This window comes from Sphaerodactylus townsendi, linkage group LG11 (genome assembly GCF_021028975.2).
Source record: "Sphaerodactylus townsendi isolate TG3544 linkage group LG11, MPM_Stown_v2.3, whole genome shotgun sequence".
In the NCBI taxonomy this organism is placed as follows: domain Eukaryota; kingdom Metazoa; phylum Chordata; class Lepidosauria; order Squamata; family Sphaerodactylidae; genus Sphaerodactylus; species Sphaerodactylus townsendi.
In genome coordinates, this window is record NC_059435.1 from 4,168,528 (window position 1) to 4,195,791 (window position 27,264).

Consider the following 27,264-nt stretch of genomic DNA (forward strand, 5'->3'; position numbering starts at 1 on the left):
GGTCCATAACTTTGGCCCCCCCGAACCAAACTGCACCAAACTTGGGGGTTATCATTAGGGAAGTCTCCTGATGATACCCTGAGGTTTTAGAGCTTGTGCCTTCAGAAATGTGGCCCCCACAGCCTGCAACCCCCATTGACAGCAATGCAGAAAACTCAATGAAGAACAAAGATTCTTGGGCAAATTTCTATGATGTTCCTGTAGGGGGTGCATTTTTGGATGTATTGGCACCAAAATTTCAGGGTATCATCTGGAGATGATGGCACCCCCCAACTTTGGTTCAGTTTGGTTCAGGGGGTCCAAAGTTATGGACCCTCAAAGGGTAGCCCCCATCTCCTTAGCAAAGAATGGGGGATGGGGCACCCCCTTTGAGGGTCCATAACTTTGGACCCCCTAAACCAAACTGCCCCAAAATTTGGGGGTACCATAAGGACAGTTTCCAGATGATACCCTGAAATTTTGGTGCCGATACATCCAAAAATGCGCCCCCTGCAGGAACATCCCAGAAATTTGCTCAAGAATCTTTGTTCTGCATTGAGTTTTCTGTATTGCTGTCCATGGGGGTTGCAGGCGGGGGGGGGGGGACATTTCTGAAGGCGCAGTCTCAAAACTTTCAGGGTCTCATCATGAGACTGCCCTAATGATACCCCCCAAGTTTGGTGCAGTTTGGTTCAGGGGGGGGGGCAAAGTTATGGACCCTCAAAACTGTAGCCCCCATCTCCTATTAGCTCCCCTTGGAAACAATGGGGGATGGGGCACCCCCTTTGGGAGTCCATAACTTTGGACTCCCTGAACCAAACCTCACCAAACTTGGGGGGTAGCATAAGGACAGTCTCCTGATGATACGCTGAAAATTTGGTGCCGCTAGCTTAAAAACAGCGCCCCCTGCAGGCCAAAAATGGAAAACCACTAAAATACCCAAAAGCGAACCCAGCATTTTGATGCCCCCCACAAGATGGTGCCCTGGGCAGCTGCCCACCTTGCCCAACGGGCATTACGCCCCTGCAGGAGATAAAGGGAAGGGGTATAAATCCAAATTCTTCTTCTTCGAATCTCTTTTCCTGGGGGAACTGAGCAATGCAACCTGGAAGAATGTCTTTTTGGACGCATGTGTGGTATTAATAAGGTTGATACGAGTAAGGCTATTAGTAAGTAAACTTATTAGTAATATAAGATATCAGTAAGGTTGTGCAAGACAAAACCAAGTATCACGATGCCATGTTTGTGCCTCCAAGCCATGACATATCATTGCTCGAATGACCCGGGAGGTTGGCAACGGCAGGGCGGTGGTCGACCCCTGGGCCCAATTCCACCGCTCGCCCCGGCCAGGAGGCTCCCGGGCATTCCGGGGGCGGCCTCGTGGGGCTCGCGGCCGGTCGGCGGGCTGGTTGGCCGCGATTGCCCGCTGGAGGTCGCCGCCCGCCGCCCGAGCCAGGGAGCCGGGCGGGCTCGGCGGGGGCGCCCGCGAGCGCGCTTCCCAGCAGCCGCCTCTCGGCGTCGGGCTCGGTGCGGCCAGCCGGCGGACGAGCATGGAGGAGTCGCCGCCGCCGCCGCCGCCGGCCCGCGGCTGGTGCTGAGCGCCGTGAGTCGGGCCGCTCGGTTGGGGCTCCCTTGGGGCTCGGGGGGAGCGCCCCGCCCGGACCTCCTCCCTCCCAGCCGGACTCTTTTCGGGGGGTGGGGGCTGCTCCCCGGACAGCAGCGCCCCGAAGCATTTTGTCGCCCCCCCCTCGCCGGGGCCGGGACGCCTTTCCTTTGGCGCCCCCGTTTGCGAGACCCCCGGAGGGGCGCGGAGGGGGGGGGGCTCTCTGCGCCACCTTTTCCCTCCCGGCCGGGCTTTTTCTGCGGGGGGGGGGCATCCCGGGGAAGCAGCTCCGCGGAGCCCTCGGCTCGTCCCGCCAGGCGGCTCCTGGGCCGGGCCGGGATGCGCCATGGCCACCTCCGCGCCGCTGGCCTGCCGGGTGCAGTTCCTGGACGACACCGACCCCTTCAACAGCACCAGCTTCCCGGAGCCCACCCGGCCGCCCTGCTACACTTTCCGCCCAGACATCCCGCTGGCCACCCAGCTGGCCTCCCTCCACCGCCTGCTCAAAGCCCCCCATAAGGTAGGTCACAGGGCGGGCGAGCGAGACGCCGGGGAGGACCGGGCCTTTGCAGGGGGCCGTGCGGAGGAGGTCTACTCGGGAGCAAGGGGCGCTCGACTCCCGGGCGAAGCCTCCGGTGTCCCTCTGCGGCGCGTGGCTGTTGCTGGCCCGCCGTCGGGGCGCAGAGGGAGCTTTTGCAGAGTCAGCCGCGCCGAGGAACCCGCCAGCGACTCCGCGGGCCGGTTGCCTGGACCGCCGGGGGAGGGAATTGCGTGTGTGTGGGGGGGGGGGGGGGGCCGGTTGCAGTGGTGAGCCAGGCCCCCTAGACGGCCTCGTCCTCCCAGCTCTTCCAAGGAAATGGCTTGGGGGGAGATTGCGGGCCATCCCAAAAAGAAGCGCCCCGGACCGGTTGTGCGCCTTTACGCGCGATTCCCCTTCGGGGTGGGGGAGGGGGGTGCGGCGCTGCAGTTTGCCAGGCGATGGGAGGAGTTCGCCGCGGACGGGCCTGCTGCCGCCGCCCTTAAGCTGCAGTGGAACCTCCATGTTCGGAGGCAGTGTACCCCAGAAGGCCACTTGCGGTCTTGATCCACCTCCCAGCTTCTCTGAAGTGCCCGGAGACACACCTGCACCTGCCGTTCTGAATCAAACCCGGGGCCCATCAGATTCAGTTTTCCCTCTCAGATTTGCAGGGGCTCCTCCAGGGTCTCAGGTGGAGGTGTTTCCCATCACCTGCCACCTCTGGAACCAGGGACGTTCTCTGCCACAGAGCCCCAGCTCTTCCGGCTGCCCAGTTGAAAACTGGACGCTGGCCGGATGCTTCTTGGGGTCATAGGTTGTGACACCACATTTTGTGTATCAACTTCATACGGCGCATTGGGGGCTGTTGCCTGTGTTTGCTGCACGTTGTCCAGGATTTCCTCACCTTGCACCGCCTACTGTGCGTCCAGTCTTTGAGATGTTGAACAATTTGATCTGCTGCAAATGAAGCCCCTGGTGAGCAGTAGCAGCCAGGAGTGACAATCTAAGGGGCAGGATGGAATGGGAGCAATAGCTTGTAGGGACAAGCTTGTGGGGCAGATCTGACTGCGAAAGAGTTCTTAGGTATGGTCTCTAGATGCGTGTGGTGTGTGTGTAGGGAAAGACACTTGTGTGCCATCATACACATGGTGCACACCAAATTGTGTGCCGCTTCTTCCGTGGATAGGGCTGTCTGATTGCTTCACATAAAGCTCGCATAGCTGCCAGATAAAGAAGAAGAAGAAGAGTTTGGATTTATATCCCCCCTTTCTCTCCTGTAGGAGACTCAAAGGGGCTGACAATCTCCATGCCCTTCCCCCCCTCACAACAAACACCCTGTGAGGTGGTGGGGCTGAGAGAGCTCCGAGAAGCTGTGACTAGCCCAAGGTCACCCAGCTGGCATGTGTGGGAGTGTACAGGCTCATCTGAATTCCCCAGATAAGCCTCCACAGCTCAAGCGGCAGAGCTGGGAATCAAACCCGGTTCCTCCGGATCAGAGTGCACCTGCTCTAAGTCACTGCTCTTAGCCACTATGCCACTGCTGCGTAAAGAAGCACTAAACGCCACACAAAACTGTGTGGAAGCTGAACAGGAGCACTGGTGCCTGTACCTGTCACTGGTGTTTCACTATAACCAGGCAGAGACGAATGCTCCTAATGTGATGGTGCTGTCTGGGAAGCCCGTGCTTGGAAATTAGGACAAAGTTTTGGAGTGTTTGTGAAGGAAAACCCCCACAGAGTTTCAGGGGATTATGCTCCCATTGAAGCGTGTGTAGAATCCCAACTGTAGTCAATCAGACGGCATTGCATATGCTTGTTTTGGATTATGGAAAGAAGGGATTCTCTTCCCAGAGGGGAAAGAAGAGTCTGGGAAGACTGGTATGGATTCTGCCTGGCTCTAGAAGGAAGTGTGTTTGCTCTCTGAAAGGGAGAGCGTTGTCCATCAGGGTTCAGGCAAAGACTCGTGTGAAAACAGTGTGCTGAGACCATCTTGCATAGCTCTGTGATAACTGGATAGGTGCTATAGTGATCAGTGAGAGCTCATCAGGAAGAGATTTGTTGCCTGTGGCTAACAAGGTTACTGTCCAGGCGCACGTGTCGCTGTTGCCAGAAGTGTTAGCTTGAGCATTTGTACCAGTGGATGCGCAGATCTGCAAAGCTAACCAAAAACAATACAGCAGGTACAGTAAATGGTTAACCACAACAACAATGTCTATACGCAAGATGAAGTGGGAGAAGAAGAAGAACCACTGAAATACTTATGGACTTTGTCAAATATTGACGGACTGCACAGCCATGGTTTCTTCTCTATATTTTTGTGTCTATTCGCAGTGGCGTAGGAGGTTAAGAGCTCATGTATCTAATCTGGAGGAACCGGGTTTGATTCCCAGCTCTGTCGCCTTATCTGGGAAATTCAGATTAGCCTGTCCACTCCCACACACGCCAGCTGGGTGACCTTGGGCTAGTCACAGCTTCTCAGAGCTCTCTCAGCCCCACCTACCTCACAGGGTGTTTGTTGTGAGGGGGGAAGGGCAAGGAGATTGTAAACCCCTTTGAGTCTCCTGCAGGAGAGAAAGGGGGGGATATAAATCCAAACTCTTCTTCTTCTTCTTCTTCTTCTTCTTCTTGTGGCGATTGTGGTTGCCTGGATGATGATTGCTGATTAACAATACACAAGCATTTAACCTGCGGCTGTAGGTTATACTTGGATTTTGTCATCCAGGTATAGATTTTCAAAGTATACATGGGAGGCAGATGGTGTTTCTCCAACACTGGAAATGTCTGTGGCGTGTTCTGTTGGCCTCTGTCCTGAATAGACTTCCCCCAGTGCTCCCCCTAAAAAGATTCCACAGATATTTGGGAATAGTTTCAGAGGACTTTGGAGTAGATGGCTTGTTGACTTGTTGGTACTTGTGGAGTTCTTTTTTAATAATTTTCTTTTTACTAATAAGCAAACCACCTCTGTTTGTCTCTTACCTTGAAAACCCATCAGTTGGCTGTGACTTGTGTCGGGTCTCTATGGAGTGGGTGACCTGGACTTATTCCCAAGACTGTTTTGGGCACCAAGCTGTTGGCATCCCTGCAGAGGAATGCATTGGACGGAGTTCTGTGAATGATCAGCTCACACTTTCCCTAAGCTCTCTTGAGATTCTGTTCCAGAGCAGACATCCTCCGACAGATTCGCTGTCCTTGTTTGCAGTTGTGAAGTTCTTAAAGCGAACCCACCACAAAGTCGATGGGATTCACTTCCCTTGGAGCATCATGTGATCCTGGGAAGATAACTGTAGGCTTACAGCAGAGGCGGGATCCAGCAGGTTCTCACAGGTTCCCGAGAGTAGGTTGCTAATTATTTGTGTGTGCCGAGGGGGGGTGACTAATGGGTGATTTTGCCACGTGATTTTTGCCTTAGTTACGCCCCTCCTCTCAGCAGTAGCGCGCAGAACTTGAAGCAGTCTAGCAGGAGGTGCACCGGCGTGCGTGGCAGCCTGCGCCTGCGTGCATTCGTTTCCCGCCCAAGGACCGGCGCAGTGGCTGAGTCCTTCCCACAGCCCCACCCCCGGAATGCCCGGCCACGCCCCCGTCATGCCCCGCCCATCCCCATTGGCGCTACACCACAGTTTGAATCCCACCACCATGGGAACCTGTTACTAAAATTTTTGGATCCCACCACTGGCTTACAAATTCAGGCTTAAGGGCGAAGCGGGAGGTGTTGAACAGTGTTTTGAAGCTGCGGCTCTTGTGCAGCCGCATGAGTTGTAGGTTGCTTTGGAAGGGTTTGGTAAAAATGGCAGTTAAACCTTTGGAACAATTGATATCGTTGCAAGAAGCCACAGATGCGAAGAAGAGAAGAGTTTGGATTTATACCCCACTTTTCTCAACGTTTAAGGACCTTTCGTGTCAGCTGTTTGGTAATTGGTTAAATCTCTGGCTCCAACTGCTTTGTAGTAGCAGTTTTCAACATTCCAAAAGTGCCCATGGGCAGAACAAGGTTGGGAATCCCCTACCCACCACAAATGGCAGCAGCTGCCCCAGGGCGAGGTCTTTCCTACCCTGTTTCCCCAAATATAAGACATCCCCTGAAAATAAGACATAGTAGAGGTTTTGCTGAAGTGCAAAATATAAGGCATCCCCCAAAAGTAAGACGTAGCAAAGTTTTTGTTTGGAAGCATGCCCGACGAACAGAACACAGAAAAATAAGACATCCCCTGAAAATAAGACATAGCGCATCTTTGGGAGCAAAAATTAATATAAGACACTGTCTTATTTTCGGGGAAACACGGTAGCTCTGTTACGTGAGATGCCAGAGGTTGAATCTGAGACCCTGCACACAAGGAGAAGAGAGGACTTTGGATTTATACCCTACTCTTCTCAATCATAAGTAGTCTCAAAACTTCCAATCACCTTCCCTTCCTCTCCCCATAGTAGACTCCTTGTGAGGTCAATGGGGCTGAGAGTTCAGAAAGAACTGTGACTAGCCCAAGGTCACCCAGCAGGCTTCATGTGAAGGAGTGGGGAAAGAAACCTGGTTCTCCAGATTAGAGCCCGCTGCTCTTACCTGCTACACCACGGTGACTCTCACGCTGAACTACAATGGTGGTGTGTGGTTCTGTGGCGTAGGAGGTTAAGAGCTCGTGTATCTAATCTGGAGGAACCGGGTTTGATTCCCAGCTCTGCCGCCTGAGCTGTGGAGGCTTATCTGGGGAATTCAGATTGGCCTGTGCACTCCCACACACGCCAGCTGGGTGACCTTGGGCTAGTCACAGCTTCTCGGAGCTCTCTCAGCCCCACCCACCCCACAGGGTGTTTGTTGTGAGGGGGGAAGGGAAGGAGATTGTAAGCCCCTATGAGTCTCCTACAGGAGAGAAAGGGGGGATATAAATCCAAACTCCTCCTCCTCCTCCTCCTCCTCCTCTTCTTCTTCTTCTTCTTCTTCTTCTTCTTCTTCTTCTTCTTCTTCTTCTTCTTCTTCTTCTTCAGTATCTGGTGCTAAACGTAGCACTCTCTTGCAGATTTTCAAGCTTAAACCATTTTTTATACAGTTTCATTGATGTGCTTAGAGTAACGACACTGTGGGGAGCCTGCCGCCTACCTCAGAAATAGCTTCCATTGATTTAAGTGAATAATGTTTTATGCGGGTGGCACCCATCCACCCACCCACCCACTCACCCACCCTCTCTCACTGTACTGGCTGCTGCGTTTTTAATCCTTCGACAGGTTAGCCTGTTCCAGAGTATAAAATAACACCAGGACGTAGTTTCTAGTACTGCTGCACCAAGGGGACATTCTAGTGGCTTTCTGTTTGGCCTCTTCCTCTCTCTCTCTCTCTCTCTTTCTGGTTAAACATTAACATCTACATTCATTCAGCCAGCAGTAAATACATTATATTAATTTATTCTGCAGTAGCTAGTCTCAGCTGGCTCAGTGTTCATAAAGCGACTGTAACAGCTGCCAGGTTTCTTTAAAACTTAACATTTCTTAGGACGTCTGATCTCTAAGTAGAACGGGTTTTATTTGTTTCAGAATACACACATTAACTAAGATGGCTGAGAAAGCCCTATCTCGGAAGCTAATCAGGATCGGCACTGGATGGGAGACCCCCAAGGAAGTCTAGAGTTGCTCTGCAAAGGGCGGGCAATGGCAAACTCTACTGCCTGTGCCCGGCCCGTGGGGGGAAGGGGAGGCTCACCCTCCTGCTGGCGGTCTGCCCATCGCAGTTCCCCCACCTCTTGCCAGAGCTGCCACAGTTTCCAGTAGTGGGGTGGGTATCCTGAGGGCTGTGGATAGCCCCCTCCCCAGGCCTGCATGCTGTGACAAATGCCCTTCTAAGGCATTCAGTTTCCAGGGTGAGAGTCTGCCCTAAAGGGGTTAAGCCCTGGCCAGCCCTGATTGGCTAGAGGGAAATGGCAAGAATATAAAAGGAGTCAGCCAGAGTGCTGAGGGGTTTTTTCTTTTGGTTCTTTGTGCCTTTTGGTGCGTTTTGGCAGAGTGAGCAGATCAAGCAGAGATCTGTCACTGCTGTTGTTCTGGCAGGAGTCAGACAGGGTACTCTGTAAGCTGAGGAAGCTTATCAGAGACATCAGGAAGTCCTGAGTTTGGTGGAGGGTGACCCGGAAAACCTCTGTCCAGACTAGAGTCTGTCCTAACCAGTACAACCCCAGTCTTAGGAGGCCCAGTCCAGTGGCAGTGTGGCCAGTTCGGATGGTGGGAGAGGGAGGCTTGTGTGCCAGAATCCCACAGGGCATAGACTGGGGGGTGTTGGTTTAGTGTGGTTAGGTACAGAAAGACTAGCGTCTGACAGAAAAGGGAGTGTGATACTCTAAAGTCAAATCTTTTTCTGAAGTAAAATCTTTTCTTAAGTGACACCTGCGTGTGTCTGTGAATGTTTGAAACTGAAGTGCCAACAACATCTCTGAAACCATTAAGCTCTTGAAACCAATAAGTTTTTGAAACCAACAAGCTTTAAAATCCTCTCAGGTTACCTGAGAATCCTACATTTAAGCCAGTAATAAACTTTTCAAGTTTTGTTTAAGTTACAACCGTTCCAGTCTATTTTGTCTGTGTGTGTTCCTAGAAAGAGTGGTGTCCATTTATCAGTTTATGGGCTACAGAACAGATTATATTTTTGGTGGCAGCGAACTTTCATTTTTTTTTTTAATTAGGGAAGATCCGTCCAGCTAGAGAGGAACCAGTTTCCTGAGGGAATATCTCCCTGGGGCTTGGCACTTTGAAACAGGTGTCAGGGAAAGGGGAATTCCTTTTTCTCTCCTTCTCCTTTGCCCCTGTTTGTGCTTTTGTCAACATTGGTGACATAAGGGTGGCTTGGAAGTTTGGGACAAATGAACGCCTCAGACATGGGCCGTGCCCTGAGTTGCGACACATGCCATCAAAGAATGCCTTCTTGAGAGCCTTCCACTTCGTTTGGACCTCGTGGGGTGTACGCTGGAAACAGTTCTGGAGGGCCTGGGAGATGGTTCCATAGGTCTTCCTGTTGGGGAGGTGGGTGCTCCCCATGAGCAGCGGGGCAAGGTGGTTTACCCGCACCGCCCAGAGCAGCAGGGCCTCCTCCTCCTGCCAGAACACACCACGGCATCCAGCAGTCATTCCTTCCCCGGTTTGCTTGTCTGGGAAATGGAAGGCCGGGAGTCTAGTCTGGAGCCCTGGGCAGCTGGCAATTCAAACCTAATGGTTCTGCATGGCTACGTTACGATGACGTGATGAAGGCATGACTGCAGGCCCTAGTGGGATTCCAGGGCCGTTGCAGGGCTTGGAAGTTGTACCCTGCCCTGTGGCGCTGGTGCTGTGGATCAGGGTCTGATTCCCCTCCCTTTCCCTCACGGACAGACAAGCAATGGAAGCCACTTTTTCTCTGGGTCACTTTTATTGGAAGCCAAAGCATTACAGGCGTGCCCAGTTGGGCCAGCATCCTGGCCATCATTGGCACTAGTGTTCCTGGGGGGGGGGGGGGCAGGAGGCCTGGGATGGTTGGATGGCTTGTGGTATGTGCGCTGCCTCCCTCAGCACCAGCTCCTGTGGCCGGGGCGCCTTGGCCCCTCGCTTCAGTTCAGAGGCCTGGCCATGGCATCCCTGACAGCCCGGCCCTCCCACTGGCATGCTTCATTTTGGGCGCTGTCGCTGCGACGGGTGTCTACTGTGATCTCGACCTCCTCATCTGGCTCCTCTTCGCACAGCTGACAGGAGGGTTAGTCGGGGTCACCCTGTGGCACATCGTGGGCTGTGTTCTCGCAGATGTTGTGCAGGACCACGCACTTCACTACTATTGGGGCCACGTTTTCTGTCCTCACCATCACCTGTGACAGGATGCACCACCACCTCACCTTCAGCTGCCCAAATGCGTGCTCCACCATATTCCTGGCCTTGCATAGTCGCTTGTTGAAGGCCCCCCATGTCATTTTCTGGTTTTATTTGTTTTGGCCAATTCTCCTTGTCAGTTGCTCTCTACATTAGGGTTCCCCAGTGTGATTCTTGGGGATCTGCCAATATCTTTTGTGGCATCCTCCAAATATTTTTAGAAAGTGGGTGGGGCCAAGTGGGGCTTTTGCCCAGCAAGGCTTCTGATTGGCCGTTGGAAATAGGATTGGCTGTACAGATCTTTTGAAAAGTCTTGACAGCAGTTTCCACCTCAGCACAAAGTTCTTTACTAAAGGTAAAGTCCCCTGTCCTATGTCAAAAGTCCAAAGGTGTGCACTGCCTCAAAAATGCCAGTGACCTATACTTTAAGCCTACCACATTAAAACATTTGCATATCCACTCCTAGTTTGTGTCCAACCACGCCTGCTGAGAAGGCATGTGGAAATTTCCATTGTTAGTTTTTGTTCGACCAGCCCTCTTTGACCACTGGAAAAATCATTCCTGGGATTCTGGGATACCTGTGGAGGAATAACTGTGAGGATCAGTGGACTGGTGAGGAAAGAAGAAGAAGAGTTTGGATTTATACCACCCCCCTTTCTCTCCTGTAAGGAGACTCAAAGGGGCTTACAATCTCCTTCCCCCCCCCATAACAAACACCCTGTGAGGTGGGTGGGGCTGAGAGAGCTTCGAAGAACTGTGACTAGCCCGAGGTCACCCAGCTGGCGTGTGTTGGAGTGCACAGGTTAATTTGGTTCACCAGATAAGCCTCCACAGCTCAAGTGGCAGAGTGGGGAGTCAAACCTGGTTTAGAGTACAGGTGCTCTTAACCACTACACCATACAAGGGGGTGGAATCCGTGGTGGGATTCAGCCGGTTCGCACCACTTCGGCAGAACCGGTTGTTAAAATGGTGCTTGTAAACAACCAGTTGTTAAATTATTTGAATCCCACCTCTGGGTGGAATCCATTCCTTTCCTCTGTGTGGTGGGACTTGGCGAAGAGTAAGGAGGAGAAACTGCCTCTCCTCACCTCCTCATGACCCAGGGAATTTGCCTTTTGAAGGTCGGAAGGGCCTGCAGGATTGGAGAGGAATGCAGGAAAAGTCCACCTTCCGTACACAGAAGGGCCTTATGCAGGTCCACGTTCTCTGGACTAGTACTGTTGTAGCGCACCATAAATACATGTGTTTTTCTTGGGTGTAGTCTCTGATGACTGGGAAAATCAGAGTCTAAAGCTGGAGATGCCAAGACCTGGAAGGCCTACATTTCAGTCTATATTTAAATCTCAGATTTGCAGCCCATGGCCACGTCTTTTCCCCCCTTCGAGCCTCTCCAGCCCTCTGATCTTTGTCCTGGTCGAATTTGACTTCTGCTCCAGCCTCTTGTTCCTGCATGCGCTCTTCCGACACGTTCGTTTCCAGATGGTGTGGTGCGATCTAAGCCTCCCTCCCCTGACTTGCGACCTTTAGGTAGAGATATTTACTGAGGGGTGTGATGTCAGTGGCATTTAGACATAATTAGGAGATCACAGCCTGTAAAGACAGTGGCAGCTGCTATCTGTCTGTGCACACAGTGGACACAGAGACTCACCCCTCAAGTGTGGTCTGGACACCAGCAACTGGTACTTGGATCAAAAAAGAGTTTGCCTAACTCCCTTCACCATACATCTTGCAAGTCGCCTGTGCTTTAATTCGGACACTGGTAGCCTTATCAATCATATCCTCCCCCAGCTCCATGGATCTAAGTGGTGGCGGGCAGTTGAAATTAAAATACTTTCCCTGGGATTCTCTTGGGACTCTTTACAAATGCTACCTCCTTCCGAACTCTTTTTTCAACTAAAAAGATGACTCCTTGACCAGGAGCTACAAGTTCTACAAGACCAAGCGCGAAGTAACTGTTCCCCCTTCTTTTTCAACATCAAATTCAAAACCAATCTGATGGCAGACTATCTGAGTATACTCCAAGAGCCCAAGCTTAGATGGATATACACGAGGGCTCGTTGTAATTCCTTCCCTTGCTCTGTACTCCAAGGGAGGTTTCTTAAAATTGACTCGCAAGAGCGGAAATGCCCCCACTGTACTATAGTAGTGCAATCCATGGAACATATAATGCGTAACTGCCCCAAATCGAGGAAGCTAGGACCAGGTTTTTTACTTTCCTTCCTGCTAAGTTTAAGGAATACTCTGTTGCTGGGAAGGTTGCATTCCTACTAAACAACTCTTCTTCTGTGATTTTAAATTCTGTAGCTAGGTTCCTTTTAGGAACTTTGGAATAATACCTGTGATGGTTTTGTGTATGGAACATTTGCCTGGATAATGCTGGTTGTTATATTGGTATTAAGCCTAATAAAGGTTTTATGTATCTCTGTACATCTTGCAAGTGTTGCAAGCTATAGACCCTATGATTGATTATACTGAATCAGATAAAGTAGTTACGCTTTAAATTGTCAGGATTTTCATTGTTGCCTTATAGTGGCAAAGTTTTTGTCAGAAGTTTGTAAACTGAATGTATGACAAATGCGAAGTTTCTTACTATTCACTTTTAACTGGAACTGTATTTTTTAACTGGAACTATTTTTTAACTGGAACTATATTTTAACTGGAACTATCGTGTATATGCCAATAAAGGCTTATTGAATTGAATTGAATTGAATTGGTAAAATCCTCCAAGTTGTGTTTGGGGAAATTTTTTATTCAAGATGGTCCACACTTAGAATCATCCCTTATGAGCTAAAGCTCTGAGACCGCATTTGCTTGATATGTGAAACCTTGTGACTATTGCCCTGGGGGGAGATCCTTCTGTCAAGTGGATGGCATACGTTCACTAGCACATTCTCCATCCAGCTCCAGTTTGAAGTTTCTTGTCTCCTTCATGTTTTTGCTTTTTCTGTGTGTCGTTCCTGCTTGTACTCATACATGCTAAGTACTCTGAGCACTATGCAAATACTGCTTGTGAACAGGACTTTTCTGTAGCTCCATGTCAGTTCATGTACACTGCTTGGATTATTCACTCATGCACATAGACACCTATGGAATCTGATGTGCCCATCAGAGTTGCCAAATGACCTGGAGGAAAAAAGTCCCTTCAACAGGAGCTGTTGATGTGGAAGTCCCATGCTGCAGAGTGGTCAGCTGCGGTCCTGCACTTAAAGCTCTGCTCACTACTTGAGTTTGATACTGAAGGAAGTCAGTTTCAGGTAGCCGGCTCAAGGTTGACTCAGCTTTTCTCTGTGCCAATAAAGGCTTGCTCCTGACTCAGTCCTCCATCCTTTTGAGGTCCATAAAATGAGTCCCCGGCTTTCTGGAAGTAAATTATAGATGACTGGGGAAGGCAATGACAAACCACCCCATAAAGAAAATCTGCCTCATAAAGGTTGCGATGTGATGTCACCCCGTGGGTCAGTAATGACCCAGTACTTGGCCAGTGGACTACCATTCGTGTAGGGAAATTAGCAGTTGAAGCTTTTCATGTTATTCAGATGAATACTATCACCTGACAAATAAGCCTCTACCCTGTTTCCCCAAATATAAGACATCCGCTGAAAATAAGACGTAGTAGAGGTTTTGCTGAAGTGTGAACTATAAGGCATCCCCCAAAAGTAAGACGTAGCAAAGTTTTTGTTCGGAAGCATGCCTGATGAACAGAACACAGAAAAATAAGACATCCCCTGAAAATAAGGCATAGTGCATCTTTGGGTGCAAAAATTAATATAAGACACTGTCTTATTTTTGGGGAAACACGGCAATAAAAAGGCAAGACTCTTGCCCCTTCCAGGCAATTGGCAATCGCAGTGCCCTTAGGCGTGTCGTTTCCTGACAGGTTCACACACACTGTTACTCTGATGTAAGCTCAAAGGGCGGAAGGCTCAGCTTTGCAAAATGAAGCCCAGCGGCTGTTTCATATTTCTTTCTCCTGCTGGAGTCTGCCTTGATCCTGAGGGGAAACCTACTCAACCCTTATTCCATGCATAAGATTTGATTTCTGGGGCCAGGGCCAGCTGCTGAAAGGGAATTGAGGGCAGTGGCATCGTTTGCTATTGTTACCACCATCATTATCATCATAATTGTGATCAAAACATTTCTGGGCTACCTTTCCACCTGATGAGGGTCCACAAGGTTGGTACCAGCACCTTGGATTGAGCCCAGAAACAATTAGAAGCCAGTCTAGATGGAAAAAGATTGGAGTGACAGGGTCTCTACGGCCTGATCCGGTCAATATTCTGACTGCAGAATTATCTACCAACTGTAGTTTCTGGACAGTATTCAAGGGTAGCCCCTTGTATAGATTATTGTAGCAATCTAATCTTGATGTTATCAGGGCATGCACCACACTGGCAAGATTTTTTCTGCCCAGGAAGGGTTGCAATGGCCTTTTCTTTCATTCCTTTCTATCCCAGCTATGATGTGGTGGGCTAAGCTATTTTGTTCTCCAGAACTTCTCTCCATGAAGAAAAATAGCATGCGATGGAAGAGGCAAGGCTGATGCGGTAATTTTCCTTCTGAGTTCAAGGACATCTTGTGGGCGACTCCCACCATTCAGTTGGGGAGGCAGGAAATTTCCTTTTCCTCTTCCTGTTTTGTGTAAAATCGTCCCCTGCTCTTCAGTTCTTTTCCTGCCTCAATGGGGAAAACAGCTAGCTAAACTCCCTGCGCTATACCACAAATGAGTGGCTGGCGTTGGCTATCTAAGCCCTCACTCCATCATCTCAATAGCCAGAGCAACCATAATTTGGCTCTGGAGAATCCTAGAAAGGGTCCCTCCTGAAAAGCAAGGGATCAGGGAGGGCATTGAGCAGGTCTTGTTAGGAGTTTCCTTCCTAACTGACTCTACCTTTGATGCCCTCATGTTAGCATTTCGTTTCATGGTCTCTGCAGTAATGGCATGCCACAATGCTTGGTTACGCCATGGCAGGCAGATCCTCATTCTAAGGTGGTGGTAGCTGGCTGCACTTTTCATGGAGGCATGCTGTTTGGCAGCAAGCTGGACCAGGTCCTAGTGGAGACTAGAGACGATAAGAAGGCCCGAGCGCTCTTCTACACCCCCCCAAATTCACATCTAGGTCCTATAAGGTCCTCCCAAGAGCCCCCAGGGACATCAGACGTGTGTCCTGGAAACCTCTAGAGGATTTCTGCAGGCGTAACAATTTTTGTCCCTCAGGCAAACCTGAGATGCCTTTCAGGTGGACAGACCATCCCAAACATGACTATCAGCTGCCCCCAGTCGACTGTCACCTCCAACACTTCCAAGACCAGTGGATAGGCAGACACGTCGACACATGTACCAGGGCGGTCATTTCTACAGGCTCGTCATCGAGTTCCCCACCTTCCAGGGCCACACTTTCTTTCATTCCCCCTACATTCCAGACCCAACAAGACATTAAGAACTGTGGCAGTGATCTGTCACCTCCCACCAGGTTCCAAATGGAGACTCTCTGCTCCATTGTGGGAGCATTACATCGCGGGGACTTCATGACCTCCCTAGACTTGACAGAAGACTATCTTCACATTCTCATCAATCTGGCTCACAGACACTACCTGCGCTTTCCAGTAGGGAACGACCACTTCCAGTTTCATGCACTCCCTTTTGGCCTTGTGACAGCACCAGGAGCCTTTTCCAAGATAGCTCCCATCATTCTTCTCTGTGAACAAGGTATTCACATTCATCCTTCCTGGACGATCTCAGATCCAGATCAAGGGAACAAGCCATTTGGGATGTACAGCAGATTCATCACTTTCTCCAACAACACGGCTTCCTCACAACCAGGAAAAGAGCATCTTGATGCCATCTCAGAGGATGGAGCACTTGGGTGCCATAATAGAATCACCAGGAATGCCTTATTCATCCCAAGGGCCAAAATTCTACAGATCCAGAGAGCAGTGTCAGCAGTTCTAATGGCCAGACACACCTTGCTGCTCCAGCTGGCCAGTCTGATGGGACTGTTTATCTCTGTCATAGACATGATTCAGTGGGGTCATTTTCACACCAGACCCTTGTGAGGTTCCTGCAACTCTACCCATTGGAGATCATGGAGAAGGCAGATTGATTCTTGTCAGTGCTGGAACTGTTACAAGCCAGTCTTTGGTGGTGGATGCCTCGCCAGAATTTGAACCAAGGGAAGGTCTACTTACACAAAGATCACATTCAGCTCTTCACAAACGCCAGCCTGCAGGCATGGGGGACCACCTTACAGAACCAGTTCGTACAGGACAAATGGTCCCTGGGATAGTCCCTCCTTCCAATCAACATGCTAGAGACCCGAGTAACCCTACTGGTGCTACATCACTTCCAGTCCACACTCCATCTTCATCATGTTTTGGTTCGTTCAGACAACATGTCTCCACCGGGAAGTGGTAAGATCCTTTTCTGGGCGGAGGAACATTTACTCTCCATAGAAACCAAGCATATTCAGGGGCGTCTGAACGCCAGAGCAAATTGGTTGGTTCCTTTCTGGCCGAGGCGTCCTTGTTTTCAACCATTCAAGAGATGTCGGTGACACCTCTTGTTCATCTTCAAACTTCACCAGACCTGTTATTTCAGGATCACCTATGGCATCTCCCCCCACCTTTGAATCAAGCTGTAAGTATCTTCTCTGGGGAGTGACCAGCCCTGGCGTCACCTGGGGTGTTGTAACATCTGTGTTTCATGCTTCCCTTTGTGTGGCCATGAGAAAGCATGTCCCCTTGTAGGGGAAAATGGTGAAAGTTTCAATATGAACGTTGCATGATTCTTGAGAAACTTTGTGCTGTATTTAATGCACGTTAAACTCCGGGAGGGAATTATTCTGGCAGGATGTAATTATGCGTCTTGGAATTCAGCCAGGGCACGTGTACACACCTTCAGCAAGTGCAAGGAAGTTCTTAGCAGCCTCAGGACTTGAGGGCTGGGATCCCCCCCTTGTTTCATAATTAAATTGTAACAATCTGTAACATTGCGTTGAGGTGCACTGAATGCAAACCAAGCCCACTTTGTACTATTGCCTCGTCTTGCAAGACTTGAATATTCATATTAATTGCAAGACATATTGCAAGACTTGATTATTCATATTAATTCTGTATTATGTTACAGTACATAACTAATGCATTTGGTGATGTTGAATTTATTTAAGCAAGGAATAGTGCATTTTTTTCTAAACACAAAAAAGGGTAGCGGCGTGTCCTTTTAATGCATATAGCTTGCTTTAAAAAACTGAAGAAAAGAAATGGGTAAATTGGAGAAGATGAAGGAAGGGTTGGTATAGGTTTGAACATGGATGTGTTTCAATGAGCATCTAGAGCACAGGTGTCAAACTCGTGCCCCTCCAGATGTTATGGACTACAGCTCCCATCATCCCCTGCCAGCATGATGCTGGCAGGGGATGATGGGAACTGTAGTCCATAACATCTGGAGGGCCGCGAGTTTGACACCTATGGTCTAGAGAGAGAAAATGACCCTTGCAGATTATAGTTCCTGCCATAAAAGGGGAGAAATAATTCTGAGCTTTTCCCCAACTCTGGTCTTTGAATTTTCCTATTGGTTTGAAACTGCAGTTGTTCTGGGGGAGATTTGCTTGTTTGAGAGACACATTTTTTTAATGCTTTCTTATAAAAAAACTGAAAAACCACAACCACCCTCCTTCCCCAAAAGCCTCTGCCTGTGGGAAATGAGGAAGCGACATGCCTAGTCGGGGTTTCTCCTACTGTTCCGTGCAGTTTAAGACAAAAATAAATACCCAAGGGAGTCCTGAATTCTGTACTGGTACAGTTTAGGGAGGGCTGAATTGTGTAATTGTGTAATTCTTCTAAAAATGTAGATCAGCTTATTTATGTATTTATTTATCTTTCTCTCCAGTGGGGACCCAAAGCAGCTGGCATAGGGGTGGCCAACCTATGGTGCTCCAGATGTTCAATTGGCCATGCTGGCAGAGGCTAATGGGAATTGTAGTTCATGAACATCTGGAACACCATAGGTTGGCCATCCCTCACCTAACACAATTTTCTTCTTCTTTTTATCCTCACAACTACCCATCCAAGTTTCCATGCCAGAGTGCATTCAAACCTGGGTCGCTCATATCTTAATCCCGTGGTGGCGAACCTTTGGCACTCCAGATGTTATGGACTACAATTCCCATCAGCCCCTGCCAGCATGGCCAATTCATTGAAAATGCTGGGGAGAAGAATTAGGACTAATAAAAGGAAACACTTCTTCACGCAACGTGTGATTGGTGTTTGGAATATGCTGCCACAGGAGGTGGTGATCCACTAACTTGGATAACTTTAAAAGGGGCTTGGACAGATTTATGGAGGAGAAGTCAATTTATGGCTACCAATCTTGATCCTCTTTGATCTGAGATTGCAAATGCCTTAACAGTCCAGGTGCTCGGGAGCAACAGCCACAGAAGGCCATTGCTTTCACATCCTGCATGTGAGCTCCCAAAGGCACCTGGTGGGCCACTGCGAGTAGCAGAGAGCTGGACTAGATGGACTCTGGTCTGATCCAGCTGGCTTGTTCTTATGTTCTTATAACATCTGGAGTGCCAAAGGTTCGCCACCACTGTAACACTCTAACCACTCTTGCTCTCAGTTCCTCCTTTTAAGACAAAATCAAATCTATAATGTTTATATTTTGCTGCAGAAAGCTTTCTTCCATATCTTCTCTGCATAGAGCATTTTAGGGCTGTCAGATTCAGCTATTCAGTCTGTCTGAGCCCTGCATTCCTGCTATTTCTGCTCCTCCACACCAGCAGACTGTTGACGCTTTAACAATCTCAACACCATCCCTTACAACTTTCCATTTTCATTACCGCTTCTTAGTTTCCCATCTGCAGATCCCAGAGGATGCTTTCTGGGACAAAGGTCCTTTTTGATCCTTTCTTTTATGTGCTGATAAGACCGGTATTCTGACTGACAAAACAGAAACATACAACAGATGATTGCAATCTGTACCAGTTGCTCAATTTCAAAATCGTGTTGAAACGGCAGCTACTCTGGGTAAAATCAACCTTATATTGTTACCCGGTTTTTCATAGCTGATGTTATCCTGGAAAGTGTCAACAACAGAAAACATGTCTGGCTGAATCCCCATTCTCTGTAGACGCTGGTACAGCCCGCCTGCAAAGTAGCACCCAAAATTAACTTTTGCTCAGAAGTGGGCCTTTGTTTTATTCACACACACAACACACAGAATAACCTTTATTGGCATTAGGTATTAGACAGTGGTTATACACTATTATTAAATTATTACATTTAAAATCATATGTTACATCTATGGATTTTGCTTTCCAACTTGACAGTTCATTTCTAAAAATATAAAATGGATTAAAAGGGTTTAGCCATTCAATTCAAAGACAAATTTGTAAAACAGATACCATTTGACTATATTTAAGATCCAACGCCAGGAAATATCTGGCACTTCCTGATTTAGTTCTATTTGCTAAAAGGATATATCCACTCCTCAGGCTCTGGAGAATTACTAATTAAAACAACAGGATAATTAAATTTTCCTAATATTAAAATAAGTAAATAAATAACATTGAGCCTTTACATACACATTTTATAATAAACCCGAAGTGCCATGGCTGAAGAATATTACTCATTTATATATAGTTTATATTTGCATAATAACTGATTTCATTCAACTTTGTGTTCAGTATCTTTGGCTGTTTTATTCATGGTCATATAAGTCTTAGAGAGGAATGGTTTATTCCTTTTTCAAGGGTTCTTCTAAAATGTTTTCAGGTGAGATAGGGCATGAGCACGGGTCAGATTTTTATGACAATTACAACTGGGCTCAACTGACAGATGAAGAACCTGACGCTGAATTTTAAAATTCGGGGGGGGGAAAACCCATGTATAATTAGTGTACATGTTAAGTGAAGAAGAGGAGTTTGGATTATACTGCACTTTCCTCTCATGTAAGGAATCTCAAAGCGGTCTACAAACTCTCTCTCCACAACAAGCAACTTGTGGGGTAGGTGGGGGTAGGTAAGGCAGTTTGGAGAAAACTGTGACTAGCCCAGGGTCACCCAGCAGGCTTCATGTGGAGGAGCAAGGAAACAAATCCAGTTCACCAGATGAGAGTCCGCTGCTCATGTGGAGGGGTGGGAAATCATCTTTGGTTCTCCAGGCCAGAGTCTGTTGCTCTTAATCATTACACCACTCTGGCTGTTGAGTTGCTGCCAATGAATTTATGACCCCCCAAACATTCTGTTATCAGCAGCCTGACTTAGGTTTTGTGAACTGAGGGCCATGGGCTCCTTGACAGAGTCAATCCATCTCATGTTCAGACTTTTTCTTTTTTTGCTGCCTTCAACTTATCCTGGTAATATTGTCTGTTCCAATGACTCATTTTTACATGATATGTCCAAAGTATGATTGGTCAGTTTGGTCAGTTTGGTCATTTTAGTGACTAGGAAGAGTTCAGGTTTGATTTGATCTAGAATCCACTGATTTGTCTTTTTGGTGGTCCGTGGTATGTGTAAAACTCCTCCAGCACCACAATTCAAAGGAATCAACTTTCTTCATTGTCCAGCGTTCACACCCATACAGAGTAACGGGGAATACTGTGGCATGAATTAACTTTATCTTGATTAACAGCAACACATTCTTCCACTTAAGAATCTTCTTTCTTTCTTTCTTTCTTTCTTTCTTTCTTTCTTTCTTTCTTTCTTTCTTTCTTTCTTTCTTTCTTTCTTTCTTTCTTTCTTTCTTTCTTTCTTTCTTTCTTTCTTTCTTTCTTTCTTTCTTTCTCGGTCACCCTCTGATTTCTTGCTTGCCGTCTCCCTCTTGGTTAATGGTGGATCGAGCGAGAGGAAAATCTTGAACAATTTCTTCATAATCAACTTTCAAATTGTGTAATTCATCAGTAATCATTACTTTTGCCTTCTTGATTCTGTTGTTCTGTCATACACCACAGGTTTAGACCTTATCAAATCAAAGTTAATATTTCTTGTTGGATATTTTCAGCCCACATTGTTCCTTTCCCATATTGCAAAAAGCAAAAACAAAGAAAGACTAGCAGTTGCTCCAGTTTCCTCACAGGAGTGTCCGTTGCTTTCCTGCAGATGTCTCAAGGAAGTTATTTAACCATGTGCGGAACATTCCTTGTTTTACATTTTTGTAACATTTCTCGTGGCAGAATGTTCTGTTCTCTATACTTTTTAATTGACTGGTTAGGGTGACATCAAGCATGCCCAATTCTGCCACAGTGGAGCTATTTTAAAGCTTTAATCCTTGGCCCCAAGGGACGTGCCATGAAAAGGCTACTACCGTGTTTCCCCGAATATAAGACAGTGTCTTATATTAATTTTTGCTCCCAAAGATGTGCTATGTCTTATTTTCAGGGGATGTCTTATTTTCCTGTGTTCTGTTCATCGGACAGGCTTCCAAACAAAAACTTTGCTATGTCTTACTTTTGGGGGATGCCTTATATTTCGCACTTCAGCAAAACCTCTGCTACGTCTTATTTTCCGGGGATGTCTTATATTCGGGGAAACAGGGTAGAAGATGCTAATCCTAATATTACCAGAGTGGTGGCAAAATTCAGTGCAGACGTTGTTAAAAGGCGTGGACAAGTTGGGCAATGAAGGCATGAAAACTAGATTTTTAATTTATACCTTATTTAAATATTATTCCAGTTTTTAATCTGAGCTTACATTAGGGTTTAAACTATCAGTTTCTGGTAATTGGTCACCTCAAGTTTATTTTGTATTTTTGGTCTGGAAATGTATATTTTGGATCTTATATTTTATGTTTGATACCTTATGGTCTATGACCGTAATAAATATTGATTGATTGAAGCTGCAATCCTGAGTATGTTTAGACATGTTTCCTATTGAATTCAGTGGGAGTCAGCTGGTGTGTGTGTGATGGGGATAGGCAGAAATCTTACCCAATTTAATTCAACATAAAATTTTCAGAGGCCTCAGCAGAAGCGCATGCTTAAAGCTTTGTTGGGACATAATAATGCTCAGTTTTGTGTCCTGAAAGTGCCATCATCCATTCTGTTATTTCCGGAGGTTCGCTGTTCTTCCATTTCCCTGCTATTATCGTCCTTGCTGCTGTAATCATATGGAAAAATAATTTTCTATGTTGTATTTGTATTACTGGGTCTATCATACTTAACAGAAAAGTTTCTTTTTTACTTTCAAATGAATACCCCAAAATTTCTTGCATTTTTTCATGCATTTTTCTCCAGAAGTCTTTTATCTTATAACACTCCCACCACATATGCTCATAGTCTCCTTTTTCTCGAAGACATCTCCAGCACAGTTCAGATGTATTTGGATACATCCTTGCTAGTTTTACTGGACTTAAATGCCACCTGTAGAACATTTTGATTACATTCTCTCTTAGGCTTATGTTTCTTGTGAATTTTAGATTTCTATTCCATACTTGGTCCCATTGTTCCAAACTTACATTATTCCCTATTGATTTTGCCCAGATGGTCATACTCTTCTTTATCCTTTCTTTTTCCGTTTTTTGGGTTAATAATAAATTATAATTCCTCTTAATCATTCCTTTCTCTTCTTTACACAGATTCTCCCATAACAAATCTTTCTCTAAATTAAACCCCTTACTTTTATCTTGTTCAAATTTGTCTTTCATTTGAAGGTAAAGATACCATTGACATTGTTTTCCACCTCCTTTTGCTAGCCTGCTTCTACCTGCTCAGCATTGGCAGGAGCCTCTGAAATTATCAGGAGTTTGCCCACCATTAGCAGGCACTAAGCTTGATTGTGAAGATAGCACCTGCGGAAAGAGTCAGTTCCCTTCCTGATCCCTCTGTTTGGAAACACTGCTGCTTTGAAACTGAAATTTTCAAATTATACACTCAGTTGTCTGGGAGAAAAAGATGTCTTCCTCCCCCCCTCCCCCATGTGAATTAAGTGGGGATCAGTGCACACAATACCACACAATAGAAATTACACTGAAGAAGGCGCGCAGCTATTGCTGAGTCACAGGCTGCCCACAAGGCACGGTGTAGTGGACACTCACAGCTTTACTTGATAGGCAAAGAAACTTACAGCTTTACTTGATAGAAGTTAATTGGCCACGCTGGCAGGGGCTGATGGGAATTGTAGTCCATAACATCTGGAGTGCCAAAGGTTCGCGACCACGGAGTTAGGCAAAGAAACTCTCAGCTTTACTTGACAGAAGTTAGGCAAAGAAACTCACAGAAGCTCACCGCTCCGTTGGTGCAGTCAGGTCCACTCAAACTAAGTCCTCAAGAACAGTTCAGCAAAGTCCACACAAAGTAAGTCCACAAGTTCAGCAAAACAAGGTCAGTACAGTTCACACAAAGTAGGTCCACAAGCAGAGTTGTAATCCGAAAGTCAGGTCTAACACAAGGTTCAGAGCAGGGCAGCCATCAACGTGAGCTGTTGTCATCTGCAAAGGCACGAAGCAGCAACCATGTTGGACTCTCTCATATGGCAACATTCTTGCCACATTGGCAACTTCTTTGGGAAGTCTCCTTCATTCCCAAAGTGGAAATGTGGAAGCCACGGGCTTCTCTGGTCATATGGAAATAGCAGGCTCTGTTCTTTGAACACCAGCCATAATATTACGTTGTACTGATATGGAAACATTTAGAACCTTTGATAATTGTACACCGATTCCGTATTGAAAAGGAGAGAAATGTTGAAATAAATACATTTCCTGGCAATTTGGGAACCGCTCGCTTTTAACCTTTGATTTACTGTGTGGATTGCGGGATAGCTGTTTATAACAGCATTTGTTGAGCATGTCACAACACGTAATAGTGTTGGACTGCATTCAGTAACTTGGCTGCCTGGTGGCTGTAATCCCAGCCAACGTAAGAATGCTGACTGAACCATGGGATAAAAATAGCCTTTCGCTTGATATGATGTACCTTGCTGTTTGTTCTTTCCCTTGACTAATTGCTGATAACTTTGGCATAATTAGAGGTTGACAAGCAATAATAGATGGGATGTGCTTGTCTGATAGCAAATAAAATAAGTGATGTGGAGTCTGGTTGGCTACTTCAATTTGCTTCCTCTGGGTCCATTCTGCCAGCTGAAAATGCCCCTTTGATCAGTCCCAGTGGGGACAAGCAAGAGAACGGCGGGCTTTAATGCCTTCAAAACCTCTACTGTGTTTCCCTGAAAATAAGACAGTGTCTTATATTAATTTTTGCTCCCAAAGATGCACTATGTCTTATTTTCAGGGGATGTCTTATTTTTCCGCTCCACAGCTGCATGCTCTGGTGTTCTGTTTGACGGGCATGCTTCCAAACAAAAACTTTGCTACGTCTTTCTTTCGGGGAATGCTTTATATTTAGCACTTCGGCAAAGCCTCTACTACGTCTTATTTTCGGGGAAACAGGGTAGGACAGGAGCCCCTAGTATGGTGCCAGTGAGCAGTGTTGTGTCCACAGATAGCTTTCTTGGTGCCTGCCATGTGTTTCTAGGAAGTAGTGGGAGGCGCGTGAGGTTCTTGTTATGCCGTTTAAAACAATGATGTTTCAGTGGCAGCTGCTTATGTCTGTTTTATTCGCTCTCTCCTCTTTCCCATTATTGGCTCCACTTCCTGGGACTGCCATTTTGGAGTTGCGTCCACCACTCTGTGTCAGAATTCCAAAGGTGCCCACGGACTCAAAAAGGTTGGGGATCCCTGTTTTAAATCATGGTTAACAAGGAGACAGCGTTATGACACTCGCAGGGATTGATGCTGGAAGCTCAGTTGATTATGCATCTCATATAGGCCAGTGATGGCAAACCTTTTTGAGACCAAGTGCCCAAACTGCAACCCAAAGCCAACACGGCAATTTAACCTGAGTACTGAGGTTTTAGTTTAGAAAAACCAGTTGGCTCCAAGACGTGCGTTACTCGGGAGTAAGCTTGGTGGTAGTCTGTGGCTTTGCTTTGAAGCAATTGTGCATCTCTTCCAACGTGTGAATCACGACCCTAGGAGGGTTTACTCAGAAGCAAGCCCCTTTCCAGCAACCGAGCTTACTCCCAGGTAAAGGATCGCACTGCAGTTCTTTACATGAAAATCAGTGGGGTTTAACAGCGCTTAACAGGGTTACCTACACTGCTTCCCCAAAACTTGGTCTTAGGTTTAATGCTAATAATTGAGCCCAGAAGCCCAAGCCAGCCTAGATGTGGGGGGGGGGGGGCACTGTGTTTGCGCGTGCCCACAGAGAGGGCTCTGAGTGCCACCTCTGGCACCCGTGCCAAAGGTTCGCCACCACCGATATAGGCTAATATGACCTTATTGGATATCAGTTATTAAAATCATGGGCGAGCTGAGAGGGGATGGACTGGTAAGTGGTAAAAGGAAGTGAAGGAAATTTACTCCCCTTGACGCTTGCCAAGCTTTCCCGAAAGTGGGTGGGACCTTTGCAAAGCAGGACTTGTTATTGGCTGCCATTCAAATAGAAGGGGGTTTCCACTGGAGAATCCAGACGACTGGGCATTCCTTAGTCAGCATGTGATTCTATTCCCCCTTCAGACTGTCCTTCCTGACTAGAGGTGTGAGGAGGGTGGGGGTGCCACTTGGCTCTGCCTCCCATGGGAGCCATTTTGGCCTTGGTGCCACTTCCTGTTGAAGCCATTTTTGGGGTGGTGCCTACCATCCTATCTTAAAATTCTGATTTGTGTTGTATGCTCAAAAAGGTTGGCGACCCCCTGGTCTGTGGAGTGGCGCCCTCTGCCCCCAGCTCATCCTGTCCCTGTCCCTGTCAGACCTGTGGCTGCAGTGGCGGCTGGTCTCGGTTTGAGGAGGAGTCTGCGGTTCTGCTCCTGTTGATGGTGGTGCTGCTGGCGTTCAGGAGGGTAACGGTACAAGAAAGCTCAGGTTGCTGCTTCAGTTCTCAGTACATAAACATCAGGCAGTATCATTAGGTCACAAAGGCATAACTCAAGCACTGTTGTTTTTTAAAGGTGCAATTTTTAAAAAAAATTGGACTTCCCTCTGTGCCTTTAGCAGCCTCATAGTTTGAAGAGAAGAAGAACAGTTTTGGATTTATATCCCCCCTTTCTCTCCTGCAGGAGACTCAAAGGGGCTGACAATCTCCTTGCCCTTCCCCCCTCACAACAAACACCCTGTGAGGTAGGTGGGGCTGAGAGAGCTCTGAGAAGCTGTGACTAGCCCAAGGTCACCCAGCTGGCGTGTGTGGGAGTGCACAGGCTAATCTGAATTCCCCAGATAAGCCTCCACAGCTCAGGTGGCAGAGCTGGGAATCAAACCCGGTTCCTCCAGATTAGATACCCGAGCTCTTCACCTCCTACGCCACTGCTGTTTGCGAAGATTAAGAATGGTAAGCCCTTTCCCAGCCTTTCAGCTCCAAATCAGAATAGCCCCCCCCCAAAAAAAACAAAAAAACCCCCCTGGAACCCCTAACAGTGAGGTGGGGAAAAACACTGGCCTGTAATGTTTCTATTTCTTTGGCAGAAGCAGTTTTTGGACATATTTGGAGCGGGCAAATTAGAATGAAAAGGTGCCAATAGGATTTTTTTTCTTGAGAAAGGCAGGTCAGGGTACCGTCAGTTCTCTGCTCTCCTTTATATTCGCCAGCGTTGTTGCAAACTGTTGTCGTGATTTGCTTGGAGTCATTTATCAGCTGTTGTGGGGAATGCCTGGTTGCTCTGACTACAACGTGCAGGGGACAAGATGACTGTACAAATATTCTGGGCATGGCATGGCCTTGTTGCTGTGCAACAAAATAGGCCGAGCCCAAAGAAGCTCACCAACCCCGTGCAGGAAGTAATCTTTATTTACTGCTAATGACCAAGTACAATAGAATCCTCCAGTACAGCAAAAACATCTACAGCAAAACAGCAAATGCAGATCCTGTATAGTGACTAGCCATAGGCTTGGAAAGAGGGCAGCCAAGGTGGTTAGGGGGTTGGGGCACCTGCCCTGAAGAGTCTGGGGCTTTTCTGTTTAGAAAAGGGGTTGGGGGGAGGGAGGTGGTAGAAGTTTATAAAATTATGCACAGGGGGGAGGGGGTTGCCTGATTTTTCTAGGATTGTCGTCAGCAATGGTGTGATGTCATCAAGTTGCTTCCAACTCACTATGAAACCATTCCTGTCACCTAGAAAGAGAAGAGAGAAGAGTTTTGGATTTATACCCCACCTTTCTCTCCTGTAAGGAGACTCAAGGTGGCTTACAAGCTCCTTTCCCTTCCTCTCCCCGTAACAGACACCTTGTGAGGTAAGTGGAGCTGAGAGAGTTCTGAAGAACTGTGACTAGCCCAAGGTCACCCAGCAGGAATGTAGGAGTGCGGAAACACATCTGGTTCACCAGATAAGCCTCTGCCACTCGAGTGGAGGAGTGGGGAATCAAACCCGGTTCTCCAG

At 47.5% G+C, this 27,264-nt stretch overlaps 1 protein-coding gene across 1 annotated transcript in view; it reads left to right on the forward strand.

The window, feature by feature from the left end:
* The first annotated feature begins 1,501 nt into the window (after window positions 1-1,501).
* The window catches only part of FHOD3 (formin homology 2 domain containing 3), a 372,798-nt gene continuing 347,035 nt past the window's right edge, over window positions 1,502-27,264 (forward strand). The window contains 1 exon segment of the mRNA XM_048511340.1: window positions 1,502-2,102. Coding sequence (XP_048367297.1) covers window positions 1,929-2,102 — 174 coding nt within the window. The 5' untranslated portion in view covers window positions 1,502-1,928.